The 21,183-nt window shown below is 44.8% G+C and overlaps 1 protein-coding gene across 2 annotated transcripts in view; it reads right to left on the bottom strand.

Moving 5' to 3' along the window:
• ADAMTSL3 (ADAMTS like 3) overlaps positions 1-21,183 on the bottom strand; it is a 271,063-nt gene that overhangs the window by 156,193 nt on the left and 93,687 nt on the right. For both annotated transcript variants that reach the window (XR_013390636.1, XM_077918855.1), the window contains exons 3-5: positions 20,075-20,202; positions 18,437-18,482; positions 8,129-8,365 (exon numbers count right to left, since the gene is read on the bottom strand). Coding sequence is in view for 1 of the 2 variants with exons in the window: in XM_077918855.1 (XP_077774981.1) it covers positions 8,129-8,365; positions 18,437-18,482; positions 20,075-20,202 (411 nt within the window). In the remaining variant the exon portion in view is untranslated. The remainder of the gene's footprint in view (positions 1-8,128; positions 8,366-18,436; positions 18,483-20,074; positions 20,203-21,183) is intronic.

Raw genomic sequence — 21,183 nt, 5'->3', positions numbered from 1 at the left:
CCTGAATCTTCCAACATTTAGCGTCACTGGGTGTCCACACGTTTTAGCACTGTGTGAGAGCAGCTCCAGTATCGACTTGGCTGACTTGCAGCAGCTGTCCAGTGTTTCTAACTGGGGACACTCTCCGCCCTACCTGGGGATACTAGGGATTGAACCTGGGATCTTTTGCATTTAAAGCACATGCTTTATCACTGAGCTATGGCCCCTTTCCTGTTAATTTATTTAAACATATGTTTTTATTTATGCATGCATACCAAGCGAAAGCAAAATGGAGGGGGGGGGGGTTCCAAGCAAGGAGCTAAGAAAAATAGGCCTAGATAAGTAAACAAGCAGGCAATCAATTCAACATCTCAAGAGATAAAAGAGATGCAAAAATAGAGAAATTTGAGGCATGCTGAGGAAGTTGCTGAGATGCAGTTTCCACCGGTGGTAAATGCTGACTATATACAAGCCCTTCTATTCGCTTTTTTTTTCCTTTTCATTTTGTACCTTCCCTCCATCTTATTCAGACCTGCATCAATCTGCTCTTTTGTAGCAAGGACGTTTTAGCTATCTTTCTGATGAGAGAGGTTTCCCAAAACTCTGACCCATTTTAACATAGGAACTCCTAAATATTTTATTTGGTAACAAGAGTCAGGCAATGGCAGACAAAGTCATGATTGAGTGGTCTGGCTGATCTGAGCCTCGCACTCTCAAGGGGACACCAAAATAACTTTCCCAGAAACTTTCCCCTCCTCTGCAACCCCTTTCAGATTTTTACTCCCTCAGTAGCAAAAACTCAGCCCCTTGGAGAGTTTGCATCCATGGTCTTCATTTCCTCTGATAAGGACCTTGTTTGCTTTGAATCCATGTGTGAAGTGGAATGCAAATGACCGGCGGGGGGGGGGGGGGAGAGAAGAGTTATGGGGACGAGTGCCAAAAAATTACGCACGGTGCCCGAAAAAAGACATTCTATTAGAACCAGAATGGAGAGTGGGAGGGAGAACTAGCGATGCGTAGCAAGCCTACCGAAGACCCTTCGATGTTATGAAAACAGATGGAAGTGAAATCATGCTTGTGTTAAAAGGCTTGATAGGTCGCTGTGTGACTTGCCAAAGATTTGGAGACAAGAAACGAGCGAAAGCAGCAGCCATTGGGAAAGAGGGGTAGAAGTCCCATTTCCTCTTTAGCAAATATTTTGTTGCTCCCAGGTACAAAGGCAACTATATGTGCATCGGCAAGGCGGCGTGTTTATTTAGACGAGTTAACTTCTTTTAAAAAAATCTTCGCCAAGCTCTCAGTAGCCAGTGCCAAGTGCCTGTCAGGGCTCAACAGAATAGAGCTTGCAAGCCTTGATTCTGACGGCACTCTATTTTTGCTTGACTTGCACTCTATGACGGCTGCTGGCCGCCACATTTTAAAAATTATTTTTACAGGAAAGACGATAATATTGATGGTTGAATGCCTCTTTCTAAACTGGGAAGGGTAAACACGCCAGATTCTAGGAAAACTTCCAAGTGGCACTTTTTAATTATTATTGGAAGGAGGGCTGCGATCCCCAAAGGGTATTTTTTTTAAAAACAAAATCATTAGCTAGGTCCCATAAAATCACGAAAGACGCTTTATTGTGGCCTCAGTTCATAGGTGCCACAAGGAACGCTCTACATATAGTCCAGTCCCTATGCAGCAGGGAACTATGAGAGTTGGGCAGATCATGCAGTACATTCCCATGACAGTGCTGAGCTGCTGAATAGCACCCGGAAGTGGTATCTTATGTCAGTCATACAGCAGAAGCAGCATGGCTTCTGTAGGGTAGGTCCTGTCTCAGTAACCTAAAAAGGGATCCAGGAAATAACAGGCGAGTTAGCTTAATATGTGTCCTGGGGAAAGCAGAGACATCACCTTGCCAACAAAGGTCCGTATAGTTAAAGCTATGGTTTTCCCAGTAGTGATGTATGGAAGTGAGAGCTGGACCATCAAGAAGGCTGATCGCCAAAGAATTGATGCTTTTGAATTATGGTGCTGGAGGAGACTCTTGAGAGTCCCATGGACTGCAAGAAGATCAAACCTATCCATTCTGAAGGAAATCAGCCCTGAGTGTTCACTGGAAGGACAGATCCTGAAACTGAGACTCCAATACTATGGCCACCTCATGAGAAGAGAAGACTCCCTGGAAAAGACCCTGATGTTGGGAAAGATGGAGGGCACAAGGAGAAGGGGATGACAGAGGACGAGGTGGTTGGACAGTGTTCTTGAAGCTACCAGCATGAGTTTGACCAAACTGCGGGAGGCAGTGGAAGACAGGAGGGCCTGGCGTGCTCTGGTCCATGGGGACACAAAGAGTTGGACACGACTAAACAACAACAACAACAACAACAATGTCCTGGGAAAATTGGTAGAAAGTATTGCTAAAGACTAAACAAACAAAAAAACAACAACAAGCTTATAGAAGATCCAGTCTTGCTGCAGCAGAACCAGCATAACAGAATAAATGATGCAAGAAGGGAAACTGCAGCCCAAGATAGGAAAAGAGAGGTGGTAAGGGAACACATAGCTACTTTTAAATGAATTCAAATTAGGGACTGATGAGATGCACCCAAGGGTACCAAAGAAGCTTGCATACGTAATCTCAGAGCCTCTGTCTATAATATTTGAGAATTCTTAGAGAACAGGTGAGGTCACTACAGACTGGAGGCAGGCAATTTTTGTCCCCATCTTCAAAAAGAAGACTGACCAATGAGTTTGACGTCGATACCAGGAAAGGTTCTAGAACAGGCAATCAAGTGTGAGCACTTAGAAAAGGATACTTGTGATTATTAAGACCCAGCATAAAGGTAAAGGTAAAGGTACCCCTGCCCATACGGGCCAGTCGTGTCCGACTCTAGGGTTGTGCGCCCATCTCACTTAAGAGGCCGGGAGCCAGCGCTGTCCGCAGACACTTCCGGGTCACGTGGCCAGCGTGACGAAGTTGCTCTGGCAAGCCAGCACCAGCGCAGCACACAGAAACACCGTTTACCTTCCCGCTAGAAAGCGGTACCTATTTATCTACTTGCACTTAAGGGTGCTTTCGAACTGCTAGGTGGGCAGGAGCTGGGACCGAAAGACGGGAGCTCACCCCGCCGCGGGGATTCGAACCGCCGACCATGCGATCGGCAAGTCCTAGGCGCTGAGGTTTTACCCACAGCGCCACCCGCATCCCTAGGAAGACCCAGCATAGGTTTCTGTAAAACAAAAAACCTCATGACAGACAAATCTCATTCCATTTTTTGATAGAGTTATAAACTTGGTGGATTAGGGGAATGCTGTGGATGTAGTATACAGTCATACCTTGGTTGATGAACGCCTTACAACTCAAACGTTTTGACTCCCGAACGCCATAAACCCAGAAGTGAGTGTTCCGGTTTGCAAACGTTCTATAGAAGCCAAACGTCTGATGGGGCTTCTGTGGCTGCCGATTGGCTGCAGGAGCTTCCTGCAGCCAATCAGAAGCCACGGCCTTGGTTTCCAAACGTTTTGGAAGTCAAACGGACTTCCGGAACTGATTCCGTTTGACTTTCAAGGTACAACCGTATCTTGATTTCAGTAAGGCTGTTGACATGTGTTTAACATGTGTTACTGTCTCGAATGCTTCCCCAACTTCTAGCAAATATTCCCCAAACTAACGAACAGGTCAAGTAAATTCTTTTCAGTAAACAGAACTCTTGGCTCCTTAGGAGAGAAACCTCCTACTAGTCACCGAAGGTGTAATGGAGCTCTCTAAGAATTCCAGAGACCGTGCCCAGCACACTCTGTTCTGCCCTTCGCCGCATGTCTTTTGCCCAGCTGGCTGCCACTCTGAAGTCAAAATAGTAGAGACTAAGTGTAAGCGCTTCTCTGCACAACACAGAATGCTTAGGAAAGATGCTATAAATATAGAAGCAAACATAAAGGAATCTGCATTTGCCAAATGCCAGTAGAGACATAGTTTTTCCTATTCTAAAAATGACAGAAGGGAAAATGGCAAGAAGGGAGGGTGCTTTCTCCTTAGGTGCGACATGCTGGCTTTTAAGAGAAGTGGCTGAACTACTGCGTGCCAGAATGATTGGTAGGTATGAGTGAAGAACACATTAAAATCACATAAAACCCTGTGCAATACATAGTAAGGTTGTCGTAATCCCAACGCTAGGCTTTTGCCAAATGTCTCACTTTTTCCCTGAGTGCACACCTACTCTACACATCAACCATGTCAAGTGTTTTTTGAGTTGTGCACGTTCCTGCATTTAATAAAGCAGTAGCTACTTTGTGGAGAGGAGACTAATTGCAAAACCATACACATCCTATGTAAATTCATTCCCGTATAAAAACCAAGAGGGAGAGGAGAAAGTCCCTTTGGCTAATGGGGCACCATCAAGGTTGGCAGACTTGGAATGTGGCTTTCTTCCCTCACGCCTCAAATTCTGCATCTATATGCATGGAGAATAAAACATTTTGTATTTCAAGATTGATTCATTGCTGGCACCACATAGTCAAATCTGCATATCCAGTAACCCACTGATCTTGTTTAGCTGGATTTATTGCTTTTCTTCATGTATCTAAATCTGAATAAAATGGTGTTTCCTATTTAACCAACATATTCAGATCTTTCACAGTTTTGCTGGTTTGCCCTGGTGATAATAATTCCCTACCTGTCGTGAGGCTCTTTATCCTACCATCATTAGCAGTGAGTTTTTGGGTGGTGTCACAATTTTATATGGTAATCGTATGCAGATCCCATAAATAAAATCACATGGATTGTCATTGCCGATTGAATTAGGAATCAATGTGGGGAAACAAGGTTCAGACTGTAGTTCAATGGTACAGCACGTGGGTTATGGCAAATGCTAGTCCTACTCAAGAGTAGACTCACTGAAATTAATGGACATGACTAATTTGGGATCGTTAATTTTAAATGGGTCTACTGTGGGTAGGATTTAGCTGGCTTCAACCCTGTGTGTCCTGTACTTACCTTGACAAAAGCCCACAGGGCATGCATCAACAAGGCAAGCCTATTATTTCAGCACCATGGAAAGCTCCTAGTGAGCAACTTACTCCAGTTAAGTGTAAGGCTGGACTGAAGCCTTTGATACTTCCTGGCCAGATCACCCCTTCCAAGCCCTGCCCTTTCTTTGAAAAGTGGATAGCCTTAAAAGGGCAGGGTTTTGGCTGGAACCTAGTACTCCTGCTCCTCTTAGCCAATTCCCTCTAGGCCAGGCATCCCCAACCTGCGGCCCTCCAGATGTTTTGGCCTACAACTCCCATGATCCCTAGCTAACAGGACCAGTGGTCAGGGGTGATGGGAATTGTAGTCCAAAACATCTGTAGGGTCAAAGGTTGGGGGTGCCTGCTCTAGGCCCATGGCCTACACTGATGGCCTGACATTGGGATGGGAGTCAGTGTTGTGAAGAGTGCCAGTTCCTTGGGGCATGCAGACTCCAAGGGCACAGTTGTCCTGATTCAGGGGTTTCTGGCTCAAGGCCCTCAATCTGATGGTCTCCTGCTCAGGACTGGGCATGATGCTGTGTCCTGAATTGATCTCAATCTCCTGTGTCTCCAGTGCTGCTTGTCTGACAGAACTGGTCGGCCCCTCCTTGTCCAAGCTGCTGCTCAGAGTGACAATATGCATTGCAAACAGAAGATTCTACGTTCAATCTCTAGAATCTCCCATTGAAAGGAACATATAGCAGAAGAAGGTAGTAAGAAAGGCCTGTGCTTGAGCCCCTGGGAATTCTCAGCAGCCAATGCTGGACTGGATGGATAAATAGAATGATGTAGTAGAAAGATGTGATCCATGAAGGACAACATGGAGGATAGTATTTTTCCAAACGCCAGTTGCTGTAAACCACAGGAGATGAGGGTGCTCATGTGCTTGGGTCCTGCTTACAAGCGACTCATAAACATCTGGTTGGCCACCGCAAGAAGAAGATGCTGGTCTAGATTGGCCATTGGCTTCATCCAGCAGGGCTCTTCTTCTGTTCTTAAGCAATTTTTTTTCTTCCAGGATATCTACTGTAGATTCCGGCATATAAAATGACCCTTTAACTCCAGAAAATCCTCTAAAAAGTCGGGGGTCATCTTATACACTGGGTATGGGTTTGCTGAGCAGCAGTGGGCAGCGGGCTCCGCTCCGTGGTGGGAGGAAGCTGCTCAGCGAAGCCGGCTTAGCATCACTGGGCAGCTTCCTCCCGGCGGGGAGCCCACTGCCGCTGCCCAGCGAAGCTGCCAATTTGGGGGGTCGCCCAGTCACCTTATACGCCGGAATCTACGGTAGCTATTTATTTTCTAAACCACCTTTCACCCAAGGATCATAGGGCAGTTTACAACATACACAGATGCATACAATAATAACTAATAAAAATAATACCCCCTTCCCCACAGTTCAGAAGGCCACAGATTGTCTAACTAGTGAAAAGCTTGAGAGAAGAGGAATGCTTTTGCCCGGCACCTAATGATATGTAATGAAGGCACCAGGCGAGCTTCCCTGGAGAGAGCATTCCACATGCATGGTGAGGACAAAGGAGGCAAATGGTACCCAAGAAGCAATTAAACCAAACTGAAAAGCTCATTGGATTATATCAAACTAAGTTATTCTCAGAGTAGAGCCATAGACGTTAATGAACCTGTTAGTCGCGTCCAATAACTTCAATGGGTCTCCTCTGAGCAGGACTAGCACTGGATAAAACCCAGTGGAGTATTTTTCTCCCCTGTCCTAATCTTGAAACAAGGATTAAAAAGCTGAGTCCTGTTTACTGACCTAAGAGCTTGAGTTTTATGCATTTTGAAGAAAAGAAATAAAATGTTGATTAAAACGAGAGAACAATAATGTGTGTTTAAGAGCAACAGCCTATCTGTGTGAGTGGGACAAGGGGTGGCCATGGGGAAGAGACAGGATGGGATATTGGAGTGGCTACTGCTCACTTTAAAATTGCCACTCTGGCCCCCAAGTCAAAAAATAGATTCCTCATAAGAATGTGAGAATTGCCATACTGAGTTGGACCACAAATCCCACATTTTTCCCCGGAGAGCTGGACTTGTCCCTGCCATCCACCAAAGAACAAAACTTTCATAGAATCCCAGAATATCTCCCGTTCCCTTGATGCTTAAAACACCTGTTTCCTGAAACTGCTAATTTTAACATGCAAGAGAAGAAGCTTACTCCATAGGAACATAAGGTAATCACAACAACTGCTTTTAGAAATACTTGCAGCCAACTCGCTACTGCTCTATTACTACCTGTCAGGTTTGAGGTGTTCCCTGGAGCACCCAGCACCACACACAATTTTTAAACTATCGAACACTTCCAAAGGTTCACAAATTAGTGAAGACGTATGGGGAGAAAACATGTCACACACAAAAAACCGAACAGTCCACACTGCAAGCTGCGCAGCCATCCAAACAGAAATAAATGCTGTGTTTTAAGGAGAGAACTGCATTCTACAAAATACTGCAGTTTGAGTGTGCAAGGGCCTGGTGACACCAGTAGGCAGCTACACCTGAAGCCTACCTGAGGCACGTAGCTCCCTGTAGTCATTTGCTGATGCTGTAGTTAGGGGCTTGATCCAGCAGCCAATAGCTGAAGCCCCTGGATTGCAGCAACATGCAGTGAGATACTGTTTGGTCCAGCAGTCAAAGGTTCTACCAGTACAGTTGGGTACACCAGCATATATACAATCTCCACCAAATATAATGTATATTTGCATGCTGTTTTAACTAATAATAATTTCACTAATAATAATAATTTCATTTACACGAGCATGTTACATGAGCACACGTGTTTCTGTACACATTACTTGGCAGGAGGAACTGCACTGCAAAACTCAGAAAAGTGTGAATTCCAAAGGATAGCTGTGTGTTGGTTTGCAAGTTTCGCAAAGGATGGATTAATTAATCTGGCCTTTATCTGTGAACTGAATCAAATTTCTCCCCTATCCCTGGCCAAAGTTGACCACAATGGGCTGTTCACCTGCGTATTCACCCTATTAAAATGCCTTCCTTTTGCCAGCAGGCAGATAATTATTTATCATAGCAGGCCTTTGGCCGCTAATTATCTGTTGTGGCAGGATCTTCTGAAGATGGGTGTTGTACTGCAGGGTATTAAATAAACAAGTAATCAAGTAGGTAAGTGCCGTCCTACCTGGCATATGCCACTGATGCACATATCCAGAGATTTGGCATTGCAACGAGTCCCATCCAGAACTTTGGGGGCAAGCTCCACCACCAAGGGTTTCCCCAAAGCTTGGCACTTGAGGGCACATGGAGAACCGGAATCATCATAGACCGGGACCCATTCATAAAACTGTCCTTGGTACTTGACGTCATTGTAGGCTGAACACTGCTGAGCTCGAAAATCACCAGCATCTGAAGGGCAGTCCTGAAAAGAAAAGGAGAACAACATTTTCCTCCAAATCAAATGTCTCATTCCACAACAAAAGCTGCATTTCTACTCTCCCGTTTACCTGCAAGCAAGCCTCATTGAACCAAACTGGACTTACAGTTGAGCAGGCATCTATAAGGTTGGAGTGTATATTATTCTTTCCATGACTGACAGAGCAGGTCTACTCAGAAGCAACTTTTACTGAGCTCAGTGAGACTTTACTTTTCAGTAGAATGTATATAAGACTGTAGGCATAGGCAAACTCCGGCCCTCCAGATGTTTTGGGACTACAACTCCCATCATCCCTGACCACTGGTCCTGTTAGCTAGGGATGATGGGAGTTGTAGTCCCAAAACATCTGGAGGGCTGAGTTTGCCGATGCCTGACATATAGCAAGGGAAGGATAGAAACGACTTCAAATACCACCAACATGTATTGCTTATGAACAATCCCTTCAACTTTTTTGCCATTATTTATTTGTTTGTCACTTAGGTTAGCTAACAATATACCATAATTCCCATATCTGGTATTTTATAGCAGTTGCATGCAATAAAGCAATTAACATAAATATATATAGTTTATCCAAGTATAATCTGTAACAAGATAATATTGTGGGACTTAAGTCATTTAATTAGCCTTTTCAGATTCTCCATAAATCAAGAGGGAGTGACATGAGAAATAAGACAAGGAGGGGGGATATGCTAATAGACTTATTTTACTCAAATTACTCTTAACACTGCATGCTGCTGAATTGCATCTTCTACTTGGTCATTACAATAGTGAACAAATAAACTCCACTTCTGTATAAATAATTCACATTGATGCCTTCTTTCTTTTATATTTATAAAGCTTGCAAGCCAGACCAAGTAAAAAAAATCCCATTATTTCCATTGACGTTAAAAAATGTGTCTTCGTTTTATGTCAGGGAGGGCGGGGGGAGAGGGGCAGAGATCAGGGAGTAGAAGCTAGATGACCCAGGTTAGGGCCCAAGCTGGATGAGGGGAGGTGGCCTATGTGCCTCAAGAGATGTCAGAACCAGTGAGTGCAGAGCAATGAACAATAAGGTCACGATATGGATCCTGGGGGAAGTACAAGTGGGTTGTCAGAGAAAGGCTCCGCCCCTGCATTGTTTATTCTTTTACGTCTGCAAACGATGCACAATAATTGTTTTTACACTGTTTTGACGTTTCCTTTAAATTGAAATGAATGTGGGTTGTATAGGTTACATAAATGGTTGCATACATTATGTAACTTATGTAATTTAAATAGCATTAAATGAGCAATATAGCATTCCGTAGAAACTGACCTGCAACAGAACTTAAGCAGACCAGATTGTGACAAGTACACGTCAGAACAGAAATCGCTGTCTTCTTATATCTGTTTCTGCTATACGTTTGGCATCATGTAAAGACAATGCAGTTCTTGCTTTGGAGGTACTCAGTTTACCCAACTGAAACTTTCTGCAAAGCAAATCTATAGGATTGACTAAAATGCACGTGGTAAAGGTAAAGGGACCCCTGACCATTAGGTCAGATCGTGACCGACTCTGGGGTTGCGGCGCTCATCTCACTTTCTTGGCCGAGGGAGCCGGCATACAGCTTCCGGGCCATGTGGCCAGCGTGACTAAGCCACTTCTGGCAAACCAGAGCAGCGCATAGAAACGCTGTTTACCTTCCCGCCAGAGCGGTACCTATTTATCTACTAGCACTTTGACGTGCTTTCGAACTGCTAGGTTGGCAGGAGCAAGGACTGAGCAACGGGAGCTCACCCCGTCACGGGGATTCGAACCGCCGACCTTCTGATCGGCAAGTCCTAGGCTCTGTGGTTTAACCCACAGCACCATTTGCGTCCAAAATGCACATGAGTCATTGATTAAATAAAATTTCCTCATATTGGGCTGTTAATATAAGGTCAGTCCCAGGTTGCAGGTTGGGGTTAAAGAATGCAAAAGTCCTGTTGGATCAGGCCAAGGGTCCACCTAGTGCAGCATCCTGTTCTCCCATTGGCTGAACAGATGCCTACAAGCTGGACACGAGCACAACAGCACTCTGCCTAGATGCAGTTCCCATCAATTGGTACAGCAGCATTGAAAAAGACGATAGCTGAGATGATTCTTGTGCCAGATAAAAAGGACACATGCTTAAATCATATAGGGTTGAGTGTACGTTCTCTGTCCCATTATTGTTACATGAGTACAGTGGTACCTCGGGTTAAGAACTTAATTTGTTCCGGAGGTCCGTTCTTAACCTGAAACTGTTCTTAACCTGAAGTACCACTTTAGCTAATGGGGCCTCCTGCTGCTGCCGCCGCACCGCCGAGGCACGATTTCTGTTCTCATCCTGAAGCAAAGTTCTTAACCTGAAGCACTATTTCTGGGTTGGCGGATTCTGTAACCTGAAGCGTATGTAACCTGAAGTGTATGTAACCTGAGGTACCACTGTATTCAGAGGCAGAAAGGCAGGTCCAGCACCTGAAAAACTTAAAGGCCCCTGCATTACCATATAGCAAAACTAGGATTTATTCAACTATTAGTATTCAATTAATGCAATAAGTGCTTGGGATTGAAAAGACACAAGGGCAAGGTATGAGTTTATGCGGAAAATATGGATTAATACAATGTTTTGTTTTGTTTTAAAGTATTTATTATTATATTTGCTAAATGATGGCCAAGTTGTGTTGGCAGATGCACAGCCAGCTTTTTGGCATAGAAGGACGTAAGATTTATGCGGAAATGGCCTAAATAAGTGTGTTTTTTTCCCTATGAATAGGACCCATAAGGATTATCTTAAACAGTTCCATATTCTGCACATCATAGCATTAGAATGTAGCCATATATATAGAAATGGAAATATAAAACACAGGGCTTAAGAAAGATTGAAAAATCTCATTGGGCACTATATAAAAGAATAGCTTATGTAGTTCGTTTCGCCGAGATACCCATAAAAACATCTTAAGGCATACATATATTTTTGTTTTAAAAGCAAGCAGGTGAACAGCAGTGGTTAATAATCCCAGAAAACGCCTTCGTTGGTAACCGCAAATCCATTTTATGATTGAAATATCATTAATATTATTCTGAGACCTACTTATTCCACTTGACTCTTCTGATCTTTACTATTTATACACTTACAAATCCAGATGAAATCAATTTCATGGTAAAATGATTCTTGTTGTTTTAATAAAAACGACATTTGTATTCTCTAGGTGGATTTTAGGGGTGTAATGGATCAAGGAGTGAAGCAGTCTTTGCAGACAAATCAATTCTGCAATGTTACATACTACTGCATTTCTCACACAATTCTTTAACTTCGGCAAATTCCGATCAAAGCTGGTACCAACATTGATGGAATCTAGGGAGCTCTTCATATTCTTTCTCTCTCTCTCTGTGTGTGTGTGTGTGTGTGTGTGTGTGTGTGTGTGTGTTATGTACTGAAGTTCTCACCCTGGGCCAGCAGGGGGATACTGTAGATAGTTTTCACTCAGGTCCACATATGCAAATAAGGGATTGAAAGTGACATTCAGTGATTGGATAGTTACAGAAAATGGTTACTGTTGCATTCTAGTGGAGCTCTATATAAGCAGGCTGGCTGAAGCCTTCAGTTCAGTTCTGTTCTGGCCTGTGAATAAACAAGAGCTGTTTGAAGAATCGCTGTGTCGTCTGATATGTTCACCCACAACTTAACAATATGCACTTCATATACTATAAACACACACACGCAAGGTATATTTAAAAAAGTATACACTTAAAAAAATTAAGTGTGACAGTGTCAAATAATCACAGTTTAAGGTGGAAAAAAGATGGTCCGGACTTGCAAGCGAATGCATGCAAAAGTGGCACTGACCAGAAATACTCCAGTTTTTAACGTCATCCCTGCTTTAGTATAGCAAAAGGTGTACAGAACAGCCACATGATGTGAACAGTGTGCCGTATTCCAGATAAAGAACAAAACATATAACCCCCTACCCCACTAGGCCCTAATCTAGAAATCAGAACCTGACCCACTGCAAAGAAGATAATACATTTCTGAGCTGGGGTGTAGGTGGGGGTGCATTGCAAATAACAAAGCAGTTCTTGAATATTTAAGGCCTTAAGTCTGTAGTCTGGTTTCTTACAAAAATATGTATGCAGAACAGTCTCATTAATTTATTCTGTTTTTTTTTCTATACTCCACTATTTGGGGGGGGGGGGTCGTCTGCTTTCCTGCTTTTGAAAAAGGAGCATGCCAGACTTTGTAGATGCAATACCAAGCGCACTTGGGTTTTTTCCTGCAAAAATGCTTTTTGAAATTTTGGAACCCCTCCCTGGCCCTGGGGTGGAAACCGAGTGGGCACCCACTGGGCTGGCTATTTGCAATGCTATCCCTGGTGCACCTGCTTTTCGTGCAGAAGGTTCTGGATTCAATATCTGACATCTCCAGGTAGGAATGGGGAAGTCCTGTCTGAAATCCTGAAGAGGTGCTGCCAGTTAATTTAGACAATACTGAGTTAGAGGGGCGAGTGGCATTATTCAGAAAAAAGTGTGTGTGTGTGTGTGTGTTCATGTGATGAGGTGGTCCTTATTGTTGAGGTCAGTGTCTGATGGCCTCCACTCAGGTCCTTCCCCAGCAATTCCCCAGAACCTGGTTATGCTGGTTTTAAATAACAACACTTTGGAAGTACCAAGCCCCAAGGAGGTTAAATTGGCCTCTACCGCAGGAGATCAGGGCCCTGTGGAATTTGACATCTTTCCTCAGGGCCTGCAAGACGGGGCTGTTCTGCCTTGTCTTTGGGCTGGACTCAGTCTAACCCCCCCTCTCATTTTTTTAATTTTTTTTTTATGGAACCCCTTATATGGGATTTGTATATAGATTTTCCCTCAGCTCTTTTTGCTGGCCCATGTAGGACCAGCATGGATAGTTGGCCCAGGTGAATATTTGACATTTTCTCCCCTTATGGCTTTGATCTATGGGCTACCACTAAAATGAGGCTGCATTTTAAGCTGTATTCTAACTTATATTTTAATCAACTGTTGCTGTTGTTGTTGTTTTTTAATGTTTTTACTGTATTTATATTTAGTGTTAGCTGCCCTGAGCCCAGTCTTGGCTGGCGAGGGCAGGATATAAATAAATTATTATTATTATTATTATTATTATTATTATTATTATTATTATTATTGGCTGGAGCAAACTGCACATACACCCTGTCTTGTACAAAATATGGGTTCCTTGGGGCATGGCATAATTCCATTGTCATGAAAGAATTCCATATATATATATATATATTCATATTCCGAACATATGTGAATTTTGTGTATTTCCCATGATCTTGGCCTGAGAGTGTATCAGACAACTCAGAATTAAATGTAATGCACAGATGGCAAAGCAGGACGAAATGGAACAAGACAGGTGGGTCTTATTTGCAAAAAGAGGGAGCAATTAGGAATTGTATCCGATATCGGAGTTTTTTTTTTTCATCTACTGGACTTGACTCACCCAAGTGTTTGTTCCACTGGTAGATGCCAGCAGTTTGCTCCATTATGTGGCTCAAGCCTTCCAAAACCCATCCAAGGGAAAAGGAGGAGGGGAGACTGTAGCGACTCAACGTCTTTTTTTACAAGACTTGTGCGCTGTCTTGGTGGAGAAGCCATTTGGCACCAGCCAGCTTTTATAAAAGTGGGCGAGGAGCTGGCTAGTTTTATGAGAGATTAAAATGATTCAATACATCCACTAAGCAGAACCTCCCACTGGAGGGTGTAACAGTCATATTTCAGAACGGTACTCCACCAACCGAGTCCAGGAAACACACACTATATTTATAAGCAAGCACTGAGTTTGTGCCATGATTCCCATGGAGCTGCAGAAAAGTCACTGGATGTAACACAGGCTGGAGATTTCAACGTCCTAACCACCTTCAAACCTTTTTAAAAGCAAGTTTCTAGTTCTCATTGATATTTTTTTAAAGCCTGAGTTTTTAATAATAATAATAATAATAATAAATAATAATAATAATAATAATAATAATGTCAAGGCAGCTAATGCACAGAAGCAATAAAACAGTATTATAAAACTGGACTGCCAAAATATTTTTAAAGTGTATATTCACTGTCTGGTGTTAATTCCAGAATCTAGGGGAGATGTTGACTAAGGCGGGTGGGTGGGTGGATGGAATAGGGGAGTTGAATAATGCTGCTGCAGAGGGCAGTTAATTTGACTGGGGCACAGCAACAGCAGGGAAGGAGGCATTTAACCCTTTTGCTCTGGTGCTGTTTTCCGGACAAAAAATAATCCCCTGTTATTTTCCCCCTTGTGGAGCACACAGCTGGGGTGGGGGAGAAGCAGCTTTGATCAGGAAAGCAAGTTGGCTGAGAAATCTCTGCATGCCTCACCCACAAAAGGGTGGCCAAAAGACAATAGGTTTTTGTAGTGATATTCCCCATTCCTTTCTGTGCAGTGCTCTCCCTGGGAGATGCTCATGGGGCAATCATTATCAGGCCTCTAGTGGAGTAAGGAAGGGCTTGTCCTTCTCGTCGTGTTATAGGATCAGCATTTTAATTATTTTAATTATGCATATTTAATAGGGGTATGTCATGGACCAGCTGAATGAAGCTCAGATGGCCATGGACCAGTTTGGCACCCCACGGTATTAGCGGTCTGAAAATGGTCACCAAGCTCCCTCGTTCAAGACTCCTAGCATTTTTTGCATTAGATCAGCCGTGGCAGACCTCTGGTTGTCCCTGCCAGCCCCAGCCAGCATGGCCAATGCGTGGGGATGATGGGGACTGTAATCCAAAGAGACCTGGGAGGGTCACAGGTGCCTCAACCCGGCACTTGATTGACAGTATATCTTAAAGCAGTAATGGTATGGTGTTATGTACTAAACTTGGATCCTAGAACAATAGGCAAGTAGGATCCTAGAATGCAACAACTGATTGGTGTGCAGGAAAAGACCAATCAGGCTCCAGGAGGAAGTTGATCAGCCTATTAGGCTGGTAGGATCACAGAATGCAACAACTGATTGGCCTGCAGGAAAAGACCAATCAGGCTCCAGGAGGGAAGCAGAATCAGCCTATTAGGCTGGTAGGATCGTAGAATGCAACAACTGATTGGCCTGCAGGAAAAGACCAATCAGGCTCCAGGAGGGAAGCAGAATCAGCCTATTAGGCTGGTAGGATCGTAGAATGCAACAACTGATTGGCCTTCAGGAAAAGACCAATCAGGCTCCAGGAGGAAAGCAGAATCAGCCAATCAGACGGGACTCATTGTGTAAATAATGTATATAAAAGCCTGAGGTTTGGGGGGCAATTCAATCACTGTTTTACAAGCTGCAATAAAGAGCATGAAATCACTACAGGACTCCGAGTATATTTCATATGGGAAGGGAGGGTTCTGCATGTCCACCCTCTGTTTTGTCCCCTGGAGCAGCTCCAGTTTGGAACAGTGATCCACTGACGATCCTTGGGGTGTGTGAAAAGGCAATGTACAAGCACTGCTTCAGGGGGGGAGCACCTCAAGGAAGTGCCACAGGCTGCTACCAAGCAGCTACTTTTTATTGTTGAACCTGCATTTCCTCCTCCTCCTCCTCCTGGCTTTACTTTGTGGAACTTTCCATGACTCCTGAAACCACCCTAATGCTTTAATTCCTGTACCTGGTATTATGTCTTGTTCCCTATCTTGCTTAGACTTGTTCTCTTGGCTTGCAGTCCTATCCTAGCTGTGGCGCAATCCTTCCCCACCCCCCCAGCCCCAGGCTCCAATCCAGCACACATTCCTGATTCTGACTTTGGATTAATTCTTGGCTTTAGTCTCCTATATTCTGACTCTCTGGCTCTTTGCACGTTTGGCTCCAGAAGGAGAGTCCACAACAATGTGCATCAGTAGAGCACTTTACCAACTAGAAAACAAAGCAGAACCTTATACAAAAGCAACGAAATTCTGGGGGGAAGATGTGGGAGACGATCCACAGAGCCACCACCAGACAGTTTAGCTCTAGACAAGAAGAAAACCGCCGGCAGTTTATTTTACAAACTGCATTTGCAAAGGCGCACAGATCGTTTCCAGATCTTGGACCAAAGAACGCTATTGTTGCATCATAAGAATGACAGCTTTGCTCTAAAACGAGTAGCAAAGGGTGCACAACTGTGGAGTTAACACAGAGCCCAGGCACCAGGTTGGAATGAAGCGCAAAGTGAGCTTTATGTTTTTTGCTGCTTCTCCTTGCACAACACTGTCTAGCGTCCCTGGTGTTTCTACATCTAGTATCACACACACACACACACACACACACACACACACCCTTTGTAAAGGAGGAGAGGTAACAATCCAACAAACTACGTACAACAAAAAGTCAAAATTAAACAGGAATATAATGGGGATTGCAAAATCCAATGGTAGGGTACCCTGACCTTCAGCTACATGCCCCTGATGACAAACGGGTCACTATCTCTAAACTATTCTGAGGGCTTCCATATGCTATGTGGTGTCTGAGAAATGCAGATCACAGCTCCCTGTCTAGGCATCTCAGGAGGAGCTAGAACTTGGGCTGTGTTTTCCACAGCTTCTGTTGCACTGGTTTCCTTGGGGAGGCACTAGAGACTCTGAGCCGGATTTTGCTAGACACCGTATTTTGCGCCCCATAGGATGCTCCGGCCCATATGACGCACCTAGTTTTTTTGGGGGGGGAATAAAGGGGGAAAATTTATTTCCCCCCCAAGTGCGGGGCTGGAAGAACCAGGTCGGGGAACAGCGGGAAGGCGCGCTCTGCCTCCCCGCTGTCCCCCGAGCTTGTGGGGCTGGCGATGGGGAGAAGTGCGCTGAGCCCGGGACTGCAGGCAGCTCTGCGCAGCCATCGTGAGCGGGGCGGGACTTCGCGCCCGGCTCCCGGGGGCCGCGCAGAGCTGCGCTGAGCCCGGGACTGCAGGCAGCTCTGCGCAGCCATCGGGAGCAGGGCGGGACTTCGCGCCCGGCTCCCGTGGCCGCGCAGAGCTGCGCTGAGCCCGGGACTGCAGGCAGCTCTGTGCAACCCTCGGAGCCGGTCTCCCGAGGGTTGCGCAGAGCTTCCTGAAGCCTGGAGAGCGAGAGGGGTCGGTGCGCAACGACCCCTCTCGCTCTCCAGGCTTCAGCGAAAGCCTGCATTCGCCCCATAGGACGCACACACATTTCCCCTTCATTTTTGGAGGGGAAAAAGTGCGTCCTATAGGGCGAACAATACGGTAGATCATTCATGCTGGAACTGCTACCAAAGAGGAGTGAAGGGGTCTCTGGATCCTCCTACCACCTGTATCATCTCTTTGGCATTTCTCCAGACCCGGCTCCTGGTTTCAGTAGCTTCAGGAGTTTAGGGACTCATGACACCTGCAAAGCACATTCCCCCTGAAATATCCTTACCACTGCCAATCTTCCAGACCCTGCAAACACTTGTCTAGAGCCCCGGGAGTAACTTTCTTCCACTCCGGAAACACAGATTGTATGATTCTTGGGGCAGGAAACTGGTTTTTTGTTTGTTTGTTTTTTTGCTTGAGTTGCTCCGTTAAGGGCCATCGATGCTACTAAATAAATGATGCCAATGATGTCATTATGTTAAACATAGCAAGTCATATATAACTCATATTTCAGGGGATCAATATATGTGAACACATGCTAGCTTCTGTGTTTGTTTTTGCTGAGCAGTAACAGGTGAAGTGGAAGGCTTTACAGAAGGTGATCTTGACATATTTTGGCATAGGGACAAAATCTAGCCCAAGTTAAACACTTCTAAAGCCCACATTGATCCATTTAGGTGTTTAACGTTCTTTCATCAAAATCAATGGGACTTAAATGCTGACTTTATTTGAATAGAGTCACATAAATGCAAGGAGTTTTGTTTCCTGTGCAGCAAAATAGGAAGAAAAATGCATTCATGTTGCACAACTGTTTAGGAATTGCGCCTGCAAATTTTGTCATCACTGCTAGGCAAAAATAAACATTTAAGGCTCTGTCATTCTTTTAAAAAAACAAACGAACTAAAAAACACTAAGTAGGATGTCTGAAGCTTTACAGCTGCTTTGTTTTATGGCAATTAAAGCAGTCAAACAAAAAGACAGATGAGACTCACATTATTGCTGCAGGTTTTATATCGAATATTCCTGCCTTCACAGTTCCTGGAAAAAAACAAAGTTTGAAAGGAATGACCAAGTAGAGTAACATTAAAAGGCTACCCTTTCCCATAAATAATTTTCTAAAATACTGGATATATGTTACGGCTTCTCAGATTTAACTGAAAAGATGATTAAGTAAGGATGACTGTCTGATGAAGCAGTTACAGCTTTTCCTGTTAGGCTTACAGCTGTGCAAAGTGACAACTCACTGAGACGTTTCTGAAATATTATTCATAAAGCATTATACTGTTTACCAGCAGTCAGTTTTGACAAATGATTTACAGGATTAACAACAAGAGCCCTCCAAATCGCACCAAGCCAGTTATTCATGAGCAAATACTCATCTTACGGGAGGCAGGGCCATAAGGCAAGGCCAGCTAGATGCCTGTGGAAAGCCAAAAGAAAAGGCTAAAGTAAAAGGTAAAGGACCACTGGACAGTTAAGTCTAGTGAAAGGTGACTATGGGGTGCAGCGCTCATCTTGCTTTCAAGCCGAGAGAATCTGCATTTGTCCACAGACAGCTTTCCGAGTCATGTGGCCAGCAGGACTAAACCGCTACTGGCAAACAGAACACCTTGATGGAAACCAGAGCACATGGAAACACTGTTTACCTTCCTGCCACAGCGGTACCTATTTATCTACTTGCACTGGCTTGCTTTCGAACTGCTAGGTTGGCAGGAGCTGGGACAAAGCAATGGTGAGCTCACCCCGTAGCGGGGATTTGAACCACTGATCAGCAAGCCCAAGAGGCTCAGTGGTTTAGACCACAGCGCCACCTGCATCCCACCATAGGAAGCACCCAAGCACAAGAGCACTCTCCCCTCTTGCGGCTTCCAACAACTGGTTTTCAGAAGCATTGCTGCCTCCAACCATGGAGAAAGAACATCTCCATTGTGGCTAAAAGGTAAAGGGACCCTTGACCATTAGGTCAAGGCGTGACCGACTCTGGGGTTGCGGTGCTCATCTCGCTTTATTGGCCGAGGGAGCTGGCGTACAGCTTCCAGGTCATGTGGCCAGCATGACTAAGCCGCTTCTGGCGAACCAGAGCAGCACATGGAAACGCTGTTTACCTTCCCGCCGGAGCGGTACCTATTTATCTACTAGCACTTTGACGTGCTTTTGAACTGCTAGGTTGGCAGGAGCAGGGACCGAGCAACAGGAGCTCACCCCGTAGCGGGGATTCGAACTGCCGACCTTCTGATCGGCAAGTCCTAGGCTCTGTGGTTTAACCCACAGCGCCACCCGCGTCCCTCTAGCCTTTGTGGCTAGTAGCCATCAATAGCCCTGTCCTCCTATTAATGCCATTTAAGTTGGTGGCCATACCGCGGGAACAAGTTCCATAGTTTAACTAGACACTGGCTCTCTAGAACAGCAATATCTCAAGGGTCAAAGGTTCCTCCACTCCTGCAGTAAGCCCTTGTATTATTGAATAAGACCATAGTTGCATCCATTTAGTTTTTCCTTTACTGGAGCAGATTTTAATGTAACCACCCCAGATCTCCTGTGTTGGGAGATTCAGCCTCTGAATAACCCCCACCCACCCCCTTCCTGTTTTGTATCATTCATGACTTCAAAATGCAATATGAAAGACCAACCTGCCATTTAAGCATCTCCTCAGAGAATAGGATGCTCCTCCTCCGCAAGTACGCGAACAATCACTCCAAGCACCCCAGGCGTCCCAGCCGCCTTCTCTATCTTCGTCAGACTGGGAAATTCTTGAGGTCTGGAAACACGACAGAAAGAAAAGTAACTCAGCAGCCCAGGAAAGTTGCATATTTTGCAAATCCTTTTAACTGGTTGTTTACCCTGGGGAGATTCCTAGTCTGGTGGTAATAAGCAGAGATTCCCATTCCAAAATAAATTATTATGTCAACAGAACAAAGGAGTGATATATTTGCAACTGGAAAGAATCGGTCCAAAATAAAAGCGGTTTTTCTCTTCTTTCATAACTTCGTTTTCGTCTCTTCTGGGGCTTCTAAATTCAATTATGAGCACCAGGCCTTGAAAAACTCCATTTCCACACCAATCTGCGAAAGTGATGTAAACAGCACACTTCAAGGAGTTGGGTCGAGTAAGACCTCAAGGCAACACGACAAGCCTCCAGAGTCATTTTGCTTACACTACAGTATAAAGTAGTAATGAATGCCCACGTGCCGTGGAAGTGGCGTCATAAAAAGCACCAAATCCCAAACTGCCAGCGTGCCATGAGAATGAAAAGCAATAAATCAGGGATGGGGAACCTCAAGAGCGGCAGCCAGATGTGGCCCTCCAGGCCTCGCTATCTGGCCCTTGAGACTCTCCTCAGCAGGTTGCCCAGAAAGGAGCTGAAAATGTTTTCCACCCTTGCTTTAAATAAAGACTCATATGAGCTGAAAAGCGGGTGGACACTATTGAACACACACACATACATGCAACTGAGGCTGGATCTTGATTATCTGTGTGATTCGTAACTGAAAGCTTGGGGTGGCGCATCCCGTGGCCTGTGGCAAATGGTAATGTGTCATGCCGCTGTGCCCCCGCAACCTCCCTTACCTGGGTTGTGGAGCGCTATGATGGGTTTTGGCAAGATCTTACCAGAAGCTGGTGGTGGAACACCCAAGGCAGCTGCCTAACCCTGTCTTATGGGTGGGTTGGCCCTGTGAAAGCTTCCATTCAGACCCGTTTAGGCATTAAGATCTGCAGATGACTACCTCTTGGTAGTTCT

This window comes from Podarcis muralis, chromosome 14, assembly GCF_964188315.1.
Source record: "Podarcis muralis chromosome 14, rPodMur119.hap1.1, whole genome shotgun sequence".
NCBI classification, from domain to species: Eukaryota; Metazoa; Chordata; class Lepidosauria; order Squamata; family Lacertidae; genus Podarcis; species Podarcis muralis.
The sequence above is the reverse complement of the archived record's forward strand: the minus strand, read 5'-3'. Positions and strand labels throughout refer to the sequence as shown.